This window comes from Salmo salar, chromosome 26, assembly GCF_965601325.2.
Source record: "Salmo salar chromosome 26, fSalSal1, whole genome shotgun sequence".
NCBI classification, from domain to species: domain Eukaryota; kingdom Metazoa; phylum Chordata; class Actinopteri; order Salmoniformes; family Salmonidae; genus Salmo; species Salmo salar.
In genome coordinates, this window is record NC_138316.1 from 24,452,589 (window position 1) to 24,465,746 (window position 13,158).

At 39.6% G+C, this 13,158-nt stretch overlaps 1 protein-coding gene across 2 annotated transcripts in view; it reads right to left on the minus strand.

Moving 5' to 3' along the window:
• LOC106597785 (mucin-5AC) overlaps positions 1-12,505 on the minus strand; it is a 39,756-nt gene extending 27,251 nt beyond the window's left edge. The window contains exons 1-29 of one of the 2 annotated variants that reach the window (XM_082969539.1): positions 12,389-12,440; positions 12,010-12,072; positions 10,728-10,989; positions 10,344-10,458; positions 9,969-10,059; positions 9,765-9,871; positions 8,427-8,643; positions 8,206-8,331; positions 7,674-7,791; positions 7,437-7,575; positions 6,821-6,931; positions 6,611-6,680; positions 6,254-6,391; positions 5,986-6,150; positions 5,781-5,875; positions 5,425-5,551; positions 5,061-5,316; positions 4,835-4,887; positions 4,453-4,553; positions 3,485-3,636; positions 3,270-3,408; positions 2,819-2,929; positions 2,319-2,498; positions 1,946-2,185; positions 1,709-1,865; positions 1,464-1,592; positions 796-946; positions 636-679; positions 291-548 (exon numbers count right to left, since the gene is read on the minus strand). In XM_082969539.1, coding sequence (XP_082825665.1) covers positions 291-548; positions 636-679; positions 796-946; positions 1,464-1,592; positions 1,709-1,865; positions 1,946-2,185; positions 2,319-2,498; positions 2,819-2,929; positions 3,270-3,408; positions 3,485-3,636; positions 4,453-4,553; positions 4,835-4,887; positions 5,061-5,316; positions 5,425-5,551; positions 5,781-5,875; positions 5,986-6,150; positions 6,254-6,391; positions 6,611-6,680; positions 6,821-6,931; positions 7,437-7,575; positions 7,674-7,791; positions 8,206-8,331; positions 8,427-8,643; positions 9,765-9,871; positions 9,969-10,059; positions 10,344-10,458; positions 10,728-10,989; positions 12,010-12,072; positions 12,389-12,425 — 3,952 coding nt within the window. In that variant the 5' untranslated portion in view covers positions 12,426-12,440. Of the gene's footprint in view, positions 1-290; positions 549-635; positions 680-795; positions 947-1,463; positions 1,593-1,708; positions 1,866-1,945; positions 2,186-2,318; positions 2,499-2,818; positions 2,930-3,269; positions 3,409-3,484; positions 3,637-3,848; positions 4,554-4,834; positions 4,888-5,060; positions 5,317-5,424; positions 5,552-5,780; positions 5,876-5,985; positions 6,151-6,253; positions 6,392-6,610; positions 6,681-6,820; positions 6,932-7,436; positions 7,576-7,673; positions 7,792-8,205; positions 8,332-8,426; positions 8,644-9,764; positions 9,872-9,968; positions 10,060-10,343; positions 10,459-10,727; positions 10,990-12,009; positions 12,073-12,388 lie in introns of those variants that run through there. The other variant, XM_014175836.3, reaches the window with a different exon arrangement.
• Between the last annotated feature and the right edge of the window lie 653 nt (positions 12,506-13,158).

The following is a 13,158-nucleotide window of genomic DNA, read 5'->3' on the forward strand; positions in this document are numbered from 1 at the left end:
TTAGCAATGTCTTCAGCCAATTTGATCATAAGAGATACTTGCTTTAGTGTTTACACTTCATATGCAACAATGTTGGCTGGTGGCACTTTAAACAGAGAGGATGGGCTCATAGTAATAACTGGAATGGAATGGTCTCAAACACAAACACTTGGTTTCCTTGTGTTTGACACCATTCCATTCACTCTTTTCCACTCATTATTATGAGCCGTCCTCCCCTCCTCAGCCTACTCTGATATATAACCAAGTCATACTAGTCACTAGTCCCTCAAGCCTCAGTCTCAGGTACCCACCAGTTGGCGTTGGTGTTGAGAAAGTGAAAACATTTGTTGTCACTGTAGAGAATGATGTAGAGGTAGGAACATTCGTAGATGGAGTTGGGTGAGATGGAATAGAAGTTATTGGCGTTGTAGTTGAACAAGGGTACATGTCCCTTTGAATGGTTCCATTCTTCCCACAAACTGCTGTCATACAGCTGCTATGTCCATCCGTTGTATCGTATATGATATGCCCATAGGGGTATTTGTTCCCATTGTAGGTGCAAGTGCAAGCTGAAATGATAAGATATATTTTAGGGTACTGGAAAGTTGAAAACATTATTAATGTGTTTTTGTTTTTGTTGAGGGATGCATTCATACCTTGTACATCGTATTTGCAGTCCACTGTCACGGAATTACAATAGCTTTGGAAAAAGAAACATTTACAATTCTACTTAGTTTCATTCTTGATATTCAAACAAAGTTACGGTGTTCACAATTTTAGCCAAGACCAAGATTCTCTGTATTACTAAAGACATACCATGTCTGGCAGTTTTCTGTGGTCGGTACTTTTTCTCCATTATTGTAGTGTTTTCCATCTCTGCCATAGCAGCCACACTGCTCCTTCTCCACACACTTCATTATATCTTCATCAAAGAAGGGTTGAGCAGGAGGACATTTTGGATAGCAACCTAAAGAAGAAGAAAAATATTCAAATATTAATGATCAAAAAGCAACTGATTGATAGAGGTAATTTAAAGCTAGAATCTTTTGTTGCTACAGCAATTTTTTTAACCTATAAATGAATAATATATACCCATTCATTCTTGAAGAATATAACTTATAAATGCTTCCTGAGCTTAGTTCAACTGTCGTACCCCATAAGAACCCAAAATATACGTTTGTTTTACCACAATGTTTGTAAACAATACAAATTAAGTCAAACACTGTGTAGCCTCAAAACATGGTTAAAACAATCATTTTTATATTATAAATGGTCAGCCCTTGCATCCATAGCCCTCTATGAATTTGAGAGTGGTTACAATTATCCTGGGCCTTCCCTCAGCTTTTTACCGAAACAGTGGCGGGGTGACGACTTTGTTACTGTTTCAATTAAGGACTCTAGCTTTAACATTAAAGAAATACTAAGTACCTGTTATGGAAAATTGTTTTTGCCCAAAATAGATCCTAAATGAATGTCTACTGTACCTTCAAGAGGTGGTATCTGAGTGGAGCAGCTCCCGGAGGGATTCCTGCAGGTCTTCATACACTGAGCTCCACATGCCTTGTAGTGCCACTCACATTCTCCAGGGGAGTTGTAGTAATCACAGAACAGTGCTGTATGTGGTGGACAAAAGCTCTCTGTAAGTATTATCTTCAATTCGGTTTATACCGACTGAATTAAGCCTGTTTTTATGTCAGCACTTAAATGAATTGAACATTTAGAAACTCACGGCATATTTGTGGGCTTCTCCAGGCTATGCAGGCTCCAGCCTCATTACAGGCCTCTGCATAAGCTGCCACAGCGGTACAGAAACACTCACAGTCTCCACCACTGTCGCAAGCACATGAGTCTGTTACACAAGCATCATAGAAAGGAGAGGGGTCCACCTAGTTGGAGAACATAATTTAGTCAACATGATCATATAAAATTCCAAAACATTCAGTGAACGACTAAAGTCTAAACCTACTTTAGAATGGCAGTCTGTAAAAACTTTGCTCTGTATGATGCTGCACTGCTTCTGCGACCAAGACTGCCTGTAAGGGTTGGCAGTACAGGGGCTCCTTTTGCTCTTTGCATCGGGGCAGCTTGCAGAGACTTTCCAGCTGTTTCCAAAGTCTAGAGGATTGACAACAACTGCCTGGCTCCTGGTAGTGAAGTCATTGTTTGCGTTGCCATCATAGTTTCCACACAGACCACAGACATGTCCCTGAAGAGGACATAGCATTAGATTCAGTTGAGTGATAAAAATGGGTCATAACAGACTTGTGAATATCAGTTGATGGAATACTAGAAACATATTTTAATATCTAATTTGTCATCCAATCAAAGTTGAAATGTACCTTGAACTGTGGGTTAAGTTTGATGAACATGCTTGTTTTCCTGTCCCACATGAGAATCAAACCATTATTGGCTTCAATCACAAGGTAGATGCCCATTGTGCGAATCTGGTAAGGAACCACCTCCCCTGTATTTCTCTCAATGACTTGGTAGTTCCCTTCTGTCAGGATTAATTCATTGTTCTGAAAGAGATTTTAAAAAATATGAATTTATCTAATTACTTATTATGTTATAATCTCTGCTATAATGTTTGTTTTTTTGCCTAGCCTCATGAAGCTAGTATGTATGTATGTATGTATGTATGTATGTATGTATGTATGTATGTATGTATGTATGTATGTATGTATGTATGTATGTATGTATGTATGTATGTATGTATGTATGTATGTATGTATGTATGTATGTATGTATGTATGTATGTATGTATGTATGTATGACTAAATAGTAGTAGTCTTTGCTTCAATAATGGTATGTTCCAGGCAGGATGCAGGAATCTAGTTACCCCCAGGAAGAGCTTGATGGCCTTGGAGCAGGTGGTGCCTGTTGTTCCACAGGGAATGTTCTCAGTGATGACTCTGAAGCTGCCATTGGCATTGTTGTTTCCACAGTAGTCCTGTTTAAGGTAGACTCAATTTCAGTCATGAATGAAACAACAGCCAACACAGTATTATGGTGGATGGTACATTATCTCCAACCATACATGTGGTAAGTCAATCATTGAAATAATGAAAAGGTTCATCTCGTTGGGAATGCTACAGCAGCATTCACAAAGCAACAGCAGATAATGTCCAAACAGTTTCAAATATTGCTTTTCAGACTCCCCAGAAACACCTACAGTATATACCTTAAAAGAATGAACACAAACCCTTATTGGTCATCATGTATTAATACTTAATAAAACAAATAATACTGCTGTTGATCACTTAGACTATCATGTTACCCTGCAAGCATACCTTTGTAAGAGTGTATTCACAGTCTCCTTCGAAAGTGAATCGTTTCCCGTCAAAAGTAATGTAGTGTCCATCTCCATAAATGGCACAGGTTCCATGGCACAGGTTAGTTGTGCACTGCCATTTTCTGTCTTTACAAGTGCTGAAAGTGGCAAAAACAGATATCAGACTGAAGTCTTAATTGGTTTAAAACCCCAAATGAGGCAAGATGAGCTTACCAGGTATTGCAGTCGACCTTGATTCTGTCTCCTGGTTGGTAAGTAGCTGCATTGTGAGAACAAGGACAAAGGTCTGGCTTGATGCAGCCTCCTTTTCCATCGGATACCAGTCCAGAGGGACACATACAGCCTGAAATGCACTCTGTGCTGATCTGTAAAATGAAAATTATTTATTTGAAAATATGTTGTGTAAAAATGGTGTTAACTATAAGTTCATCTGGTTCCCAGAAAGTTCAGCCCAAATGCGTGAAGAGTCTTGTGGACCAAAAGGTCAAACTTGGCCTTCGTTAGCCATTAGTCAATACAGAGAGACCAGGAGAAACTCCCAGCGCATAGATATTGGTTTATTCGGCTTAATCTACCAAACAATCATCTCCCACAAAACCTTCCCAATAACCCTCCCCCATACACTAGCACACCACAAGCACAGAGCCACGCCTCGCAGTCGTGTGATTCGCTCAAATTAAATGATGACAAATACTATACTCAATAAGGAAACTACCATAGAATTATATGATCACTCCCACTAAGGACAAAATTGAATCGTTGATGTACCAGGCTTATATACGCTGTGCACAATAGCTTGGAGACTATGTTAACTTTATCAATATATAAAAAACTGAAAGTTTATATTTTACACTCGATTTTTTATTCACAATCCTTTGGGCATTAGATGACTATACACTGAGTGTAGAAACAATAAGAACACCTGCTCTTTCCATAACATAGACTGACCAGGGGAATCTAGCTGAAAACATTGATCCCTTATTGATGTCATTTGTTAAATCCACTTCAATAAGTGTAGATGAAGAGGAGGAGACAGGTTAAAGAAGGATTTTCAAGCCATGAGACAATTGAGACAGATTGTGTATTAATATCAATATTAGGAAGGTGTTCTTAATGTTTTGTACACAGGTTTATATCCGCTGTGTGGAACGGTCTGGAGACGAAGTAAATAGGGGACCTACACAGGCCATATCCAGAATATTGCAGCTCTTCTGACACTCTAACCCTCTCACTCCTGGGCTTGCATTGGAGCAGTTGAAGAAAACCATTGGTGCAACACATGCTGTGGAAATAAAGGGAATTCATGTATCATGACTCTGTTGTGTCTTTCACAAAATCAATATGCTCTATAAAGTGTGTACTAGGATGGAGAGATGATAATTCAACATGCACATTGCCTGGTTCTGTTGCCAATAGCATACTACTACCACACACCACATGTGTATATAGGATTGGACAGAGTGCCATTAAAAGAATAGACTTGTTTCAAATTCAGTGTTGCCTAGCACAGTACAATATCTAAAAATTGTGAGATGCTTTGACAATTTATATACATGAACTTACATGGATGATCAGATGAATCTCCAATACAATGGAGTTTGCCCTCCTTGCAGGTGCTGAAATAAAATGGTGTTAATGGTACTTGAATGTCCCTATGCTCACTACAGGAAAGCAAGGCCCAAGGCCCTTGGTTCATAAAGTCCCAAAAATATACCTTTAAAATAAAATGTGTTGTGAATTACATTGATATACAGTTTGACTATAGGTAAGTAAATAACTCGGTCCATACCACATGGTTCCATCCTTGCTGATGACCTCTCCAGGGGACACCACTGAGCCCTTGTAATAACAAGGGCAGCTGGCTGGTGGAACACACTTGCCCTCATCATCCAGGTAGGTTCCCTCAGAACAGACACACCCATCCACAGACTCGAAGGTGATTGAACAGGTAAAGTCAGAGTCGCTGTAGCAGCGGCAGGAGCGATCACTGTTTTTTATGCTGTAGCTGTAGACCATGGTGCTAGGGCACGAGGTGGAGTATTTGTCTGGGGATGGCAACAATTACTATTAGATGTAAATATTTATCATATTTGTATCTTATTCTCCCACAATTGACACATCTTCTTAGGTATTATGGTGTGATTGTCACTTACTGCAGATAGTGTCTCTCCAGCCGCTGAGCTGGATACCCTCGGCAGCACAAGCGTGGACATAAGAGGAGACGGCAGCACACATGCAGTCCTCACTCTTCTCACAGTTACAGCTGTCATACATGCAGTTCTGAATAGAAAACCACAGTCAGAACAGCATCCATATTATACTGTACAATAGTTTTAATTAATTGTGTGTGCATAATATGCACGAACACTGCGCAGAAAACAATATTTAACAGCAAGCAAAATGATTCTCAATTGCCCCATAACAGCTGTAATCACATGATACATACATCTGTGTATTAGCTATGCTCATGAAATATTCAGAAATGAATAGTATGATGATGGAGTCTCACGTCTTTGTACATGTCTGGGCTTATCGCTGCGTGGCATGGAGCAAACAACCCTTTAGGATCAGCCAGCTGAGAGCACCAGTGCTGGGCATACTTCTCTGAAATAGTGAAAACCACAGGAATTAGTTAGGCCAACTTTAAGAAACACTTGCACCATTCTCCATAACATTTAAAACTGACATGGAAAGGTGATAAACCATGCAGCTACCATTGTCAAGACTTAAACTGCAGGGGCTTTCAAAGCTACTCTTGATGTCAGGGCAGCTGGCTCGTGTTTTCCAGGTGTTTGCAAAACCAATGGCTGTGCCCTCAGTCACTCCACTCAGGACCTTGAAATCATCTCCTTGGTTGTTGTTGAAGTTTCCACAAAGACCTGTAAGGTGAACATGTATTTATATACAGGGAAAATAAATCATTCCCAGAACATGAACACCTCAGTGGACTGTGGTGGTTGGTCAAAGGATGATTTGACATACCGCAAGTTCTCTGTTGCCAAACGGTGCTTGCAGCAATATAGACCTGCATGATTGGTGAGAGTTGGATTTCCAACTGGAGGCCAAAGGTGGTCTGGACGATGATGAAAAATGAGGAGGCTCTGAAAATAGTTACTCCAGCTATAAGGAACAAAGTGGGAAGAGGAAGGAGTATGATGCAGCATTAAAATATATGTGTCAGTGTTGAATGATAAAGTTCCATCGCCATCACGACATTCCCAATAATCATTATGTATTCCCCATACAATGATGTGCTTACCTGTAGGACACAAGTTTCATGTATGCCTAGTCATGACTACATTGATAGTACGGTATGTTTATTGTGCAACTCTAACTTACCAACAGAAAAGGGCAGCTGAGAATAGATTCCATTTACAAAGGCTTTTCCATTGGGTTGTATGTTGATCACCTGCATAGAGGGGCATTGCGTATCCATATTCTTATTCATGATATTCAAATTATACATTAAAGTCTAAAACCTAACAATATTAGGGGAAAAACATCTACTGCAGTCAAAGGCTGAGAGCATGTCAGTCAAAGAATACTTACAGTGGCTCCTTCTGAGAGGGACAGGGTAACAGCCTTTAGACAAGTCTCACTGTCAGAAAGCCCACACTGCACCAGATCACCCAGTACAGTAAATTGCATCCCATCACAGTCCTGAAAAAAACATGAATAAGTTGTTACAAATATTTGCCTTAATAAAAGGAAAAATCAATATCTCAGTGTAAAACAAGAGACAGAGTAAACATGAACAACCCAGATTTCTCAATAGATAAACGTATGAATACAAGATGAATAGTATTGTTCCAACTCTGTTCCTGGAGAGCTACTCTCCTGTAGGTTTTTGCTCCATACCCAGTTGTAACTAACATGATTCAGCTCATCAACCTGCTAATTTGTAGAATCAGGTGCCCTAAATTAGGGTTGGAGTGAAAACCTACACGACGGTAGCACTCCAGGAACATTGTTGGAGAGCCCTGTTCTATATAGTTTGATAACAATGTTCATCATAAACCTGGATTTGTTAGAAGAAAAGTAAAGAAGCTGTAGACAAAGCTGTAATACAGACATAATAACTACAAAAAAGTTGACAAGTTTTAAGATGTCTTATGTGGATGAGATTGATGCACACAGATCTTAGGTGAGGAAACTGCATATTGACCTTGGTCAGAACATAAGAGCAGTCCCCATGAAAGGTGTATGCTTTTCCATCATAGGTGTTGATGTGGGATCCTCCCTCCACAGCACAGGTGCCAGGACAGTCCTTGTCCACACACTTCCACTGACCACCACCACAGGAGCTAAGGGCAACATATCAATTATTCAATGGAACTTACAAATTGTCACTGCGGGAATAACTTTTAGTCTCAAGTCAAAATTCTTAGCCAGGTTCTCTTACCAATCTTTACAAGTGCTTGAATAAGACTCTCCGGGTGCGTAGGTTTTTCCATTGTGGCGGCAGGAGCATTGACTCAAGGCGATACAACCATTCTTGTTGACGTCATCAAAAACGGTTCCTTTGGGTGATAGCATACATGTGTTTATTATGTCTCCATCCCAACATACTGCCCTACAAAGGCAAAACGCAGTAACTATGTGTTTTCTTTTACTCCAAAATCTGAATTCAAAGTATTTTTCTGTCTAGACAGACAATCATTTCTGACACTCCATAATATATTCTGATCAACTGGCTTGTTTGTGTCAGGAAATTAAATACCACATGAATCAGATAACATACCTGGCCATTACAACAGATCAAATATTTTTGACCAAATGTGTAGTTGCCTTTGTAACGCAACATAGTCCGGTCCACAATATGGAATCAATTGCTTTGCATTCTATCAGTATGCAGTCTGCTACATTCCAATGCATTTTATCACATCTCTTTGAAGAAGAGGATGTGCAGAGAACGTTTAAATATGTCTACCTACCTGGAGGACAAAAGCAGCCATCTGAGCAGTGTTCCTCACACAACTGGCCTCTCTCAGGGTTGGAGCAGGTGTCAACACAGGGGCTTCCACACTCCTGGTACTCCATGTTGAAGGGGCATGTCTTATCTGCAAAGATAAGGTTATTTCAAAATATTAGTATACTGTTGCAACTAACCAATGTGCGATTAGATTTTTGATATGGGGAGTAATGGCATGCTTACAGCAGAACTGTTCAGTCCTCCATTGTTGTGGCTTCCCGCCTGCATGAACACACTGGCGGGAGTACTCTGAGATGGTGTTGCACAGGCAGAAGGAGTTGGTGCTGTTATCACAGTGGCACAGGTCAGATACACAGGCCTCAACAAATGAGTCGATGGCCAACAAGTCCTTACAGCTGCTGAAGGCAGGACCGGAGAGCAACTGCTCACAAACTGGTTTCTATCAAACAAAAACAGAGAGATGTTATAATTAGGACACATACAGTGGAGTCTGAAATGATTGACACCCTTGATAAAGACGAGTAGAAAGGACTGTATAAAATAAATAATTCAAAAATGTAACTATATTGTATGCAAAACAAATTTGGGAAAATATTTAATTTTATATTAATACAATTGCTTCTAGAAAGAGACTTTGTCTAAAAAGTAATACAAAATAAATCTCTAAAAGGTAGGGGTCAAAATTATTGACATCGTTGTTTTCACTATCTTTCAATACCTCACCTTGCGAGGAAAACTGCAATAATCCTTTTTTAAAATGTTTTATGAGTTGAAGAACATATTAGGAGCACAGGAGATTGGTGGGAACTTGATTGGGGAGGACGGGCTTGTGGTAATGGCTAGAGCAGAATTAGTGGAACGGTATCAAATACATCAAACACATGTTTTCCATGTGTTTGATGCCATTCCATTTGCTCCGTTCCAGCTATTATTACGAGCCGTCTTTACCTCAGCAGCCTCCACTGATTAGGATCCTTGATAATCGTAGTCTGTTCTTATGGACTGCCCTCTTTAATTCAAACCACAGATTTTCAGTGGGTTTCAAAGAGAGACTGAGATGGCCATTGCAAAAAGGGGTTATTTTCCAGTCTCTGAACTTGACACCCATTGAAAATCTGTGGTTTGAATTGAAGGGCAGTCCATAAGCACAGACAAAGGATATCAAGGATTTGGAAGGATTCTGTATGGAGGAATGGTCTAAAATCCCTCCCAATATGTTCTCCAACTCATAAAACATTTTAGAAAAAGGCTCAGTCCTATTATTCTCTCAAGGTGTGGTGTTGAAAGGTTTTGAAAACAGGGGTGTTTGACCCCTGACTGGAGAGAAAGAAAATATGACTTTTAAACAAAATCTCTTTCTCAGAGCAATTGTATTAGTATAAAATAATATATTTTTCCAAGAAATGGAGCATATATACTGTAGCAGTATACAGTATAGTCATTTTTGCTCATCTTTATCAAGGGAGTCAGTAATTTCAGGCCCCACTTTAAATGTTGTTAAGTACACAGCAGCGTAGCCAATATCCCTATTCTTATCATAAGCGCTAAAGTTTAACCTACCAGATTGGGGCATTTATGATTCGAAGGCAGTGTATTTTCAGTACAGCTTTCAGTTGGACCATCCAATTTCCAGAAGTTTCCGAAGTCGACAGGGGACAATTTCATACCTTTGGCATAAAAATAAATCAAATTATTGTTGAATGTCAACTGTATTCCAAATAATAGGCTATGGTTGACGTGTTGATAATGTCAGTGAAAATGTACCATGGCTATAGAACTCATCAAATTGTTGAACTCCATTAAAATCTCCACATAGACCACAGGTCTTATTTCTGAATTTGATGTCCATCTCCACCTGAAATAGAAGACCATTAGACATTTTAGGGCGACATTTTACCTCCATCACCGCATAACACTCGACAAAAACGGGAAATGACTGTAACAAAACGAACATTTAACCGCAGTGACAACCTATTCCTTAAAATAACTTTAGATTAGTACTACCTATAGTCATTCCAAGTGCCTACATTCATTCCAAGTGCCCACCACAGCACAGGCCTTCAAATGCAGACATTGACCACACTGCAGAAACCTAACTCCACAACAGAAATATTCATAAATGCATAATTGTTGTACTACCAAGAAGGAATCCTCCTGGTTCCAGATGGCTACCAATCCCAGTTTTGCTTTGATCTTGATGTAGGAGGGAGTCTCTTCAATGAGAATACCAGACTGGCTGAATGGTAAGGTGGCACTGGAGGAAGAGGAAGACAAAGCACTAGATTCAACTAGAACTTAGTCAGACCAACCAATCAATTGACTTCATTTTAAGACATTTTCATTGGTAGTATAAAAACAGCAATCTCATCTCAATCACTGTAAATATGTGCTGGAGCATAATTACACAGTATAAGGTTGCGTCTAATCTTTTAAGTCAAAGCGACTGGGACAACAATATGACATCCAACTACTTGAGCACTGATTGAGAAATACTGCTACATGAGAAATTCTTGACGAACTTACTTCTTCCCATTAACAACAACGGAACCCTTGGATAGCTCCACCACTGCGCCATCCAGCTTCATGGTGATCTTGCTAATGGTGGGCTGGTTGTCCACCACCTGCCGCCTCATCTGGATGTTGAAATCCTCATAACTGCTATGGCACAGTGAGGTCACAACATAGTTGCAGGTGGAGGGGAGCTGAAAGATGTCTCCGTCAAAGGTCTTGAAGTGGTAGTTACCCCATGTGCTGCAGACCTGGCCATTATGTATAGGACTCACTCCTGAGGAAATGGATAACCAATTCAGCTATGATAGCATACAATTCAGCAGGTTTTATCTTTAGATACAGAGAAAGAAATGAGTAGACAACGGGGAACAGAATTATTTCAAATTTGTGCCCCTTGTAAGATCTTGCTTTTAACTAGTAGTCCATTGGTTGACTGCTAGATTGGCCTCACTCACTCACCATAAGAGTCTACTGACGCACCCGTGTGTCAATCTAATTAACATCATGAAAACATCATCATCAAAATCTGTCAGTTTAAGCTAAAGATATCAGTTTTTTTGCATGGGTTGCATCTCAATCCACCATATCCACCTACAGTATGTCGACCTTCCGCATCTGCAGTTGAAAGTGGTAGAGCTACAGAGCTGTTTGTCACACCAGGGGACATCTTGAAAATTGGTATTCTCACGAAAACTTCTTTAGCGTCCGAACGATTTGGCCTACGAACTAATATCACCACTCCATGGTGTCACGGGACTCGTCTGGTGTCAGTACCACCGATGTGCTAACCTCTGTCTGTAGCGTCCGAAACGTTTGGTCTACGACCCCCACAAGTGTCACTTAATGGAAGCATGGCGGTAGTTTTGTGCCAACAAAAAAAGGGGTTAAATATGTGTAAAAAAAACTAATATTTCCTGAGCTTTCTTTTATCTCCAGACATTTCAAAACCTTATTCCTTAGGATACATTTTCTTGGCATTTATGAACGTGTTATTCAAGGCGTTTCTATGGGCTATATTAGTAAACGCCAAATTCAATATTTGATCAACTAAAAACCAAGAACTTTCAATGTACATCCAAACTCTATCATGTTTAGGAACTGAATTATTTAGGCTACTTCATGCTTCTCAAAAACAGCTAATCCACAAAACCTGTTGCACAACTTGCTATGACTGTCTCCATCATGGTTATTGTCCTTTCACCATTGTCTGTGGATATGTAAGGCTGCAGTGTTAATCATTGTCATCATCCTCAGGGCTCACACATCTGTATAGCACATGTATTATGAAGCTTACCTGCAATCTCAGGCATCCTTGACATTGAGGGGATGATGTTAACTGTGGCCTTTGATGTATCCTCTGAAATCAAAGTGTATGTTAATAAGTTGCATGAAGTTTTACTGTAAATCGTTGTGGAATCCTGTGTATTTCGGGCTCTGTTTTGTAGTTCTCTTGCCAATCCTACATTTACCTAATCATCAATCATAACTCGTGCTTAAAAGCACATAAAAGCAGGACTTAGCATTGTCAAATATTCCCTCATTGTTAGGCTGTCCAATTAGATAAACATTGGAGCTATTGTGAGAGTGCTATGACATATGGTAACATACATTTTAGCCCTGTCAACACTAAAGTACAAGGTTTCATGTAAAACAAAATCATGGATTCTACCTACCACTTTGAGAGGCAGTTAAACCAATCGCCAGAGCCATCCATATTAACACCCATGTGGGTGTCTGTGTTGTCCCCATGGTCATCCTCTGGGTAGTGAACACAGGTGGTATGAGAAAGGTACTTGTTGGTTCTTGGCTTTATACCACCTGAGTGAAGGGAAGGTCCTTGGTTCTTCTGGACGTGAAGGTGTGGCAGAAGGGCTGGCTCCGTTCCAAGCATTTTATGGCCATCTCATACCAATATGAGAGGTTTAAACCCCATTTTCTCATTGCACAGAAAAACGTGTAATAAACAAGTTGCAGTAGTTAATCTATTAGATTCATTGTATTTATTAATTCATATATATATATATATGGACTAAATAAAGCATCAAAACAGGTCATAAAGTGTTTGTGTTCATTTGTTTATCTCTTATGACTCATTTAATAGACCAACATAACACGATGCAGGTGTGTTCCTATGATAAGAGTGATTACTGATTCAATCTATTGTCCTTACACTGAGGCTGAAATGTCTTATTGTTTCTCATGTCACAAAGAGTTTTTACACACAATGGCAATATTGCTCATGACTTGATATGAAGGAAAACCCTTGTTTACTTTACTAATTAATTGTTTTATAAACACGAAACATTTTCAAAATGCCATTAGTATTGTTGCAATGCACAATGTGGTTATGTGGTGTTGTGTAATGTAACTCCACCATCTCATGTCCTTATGTCAATATTCTTGTAGAAGGGTCGTTCCATTTGATTTCATTAACTTTTTGACT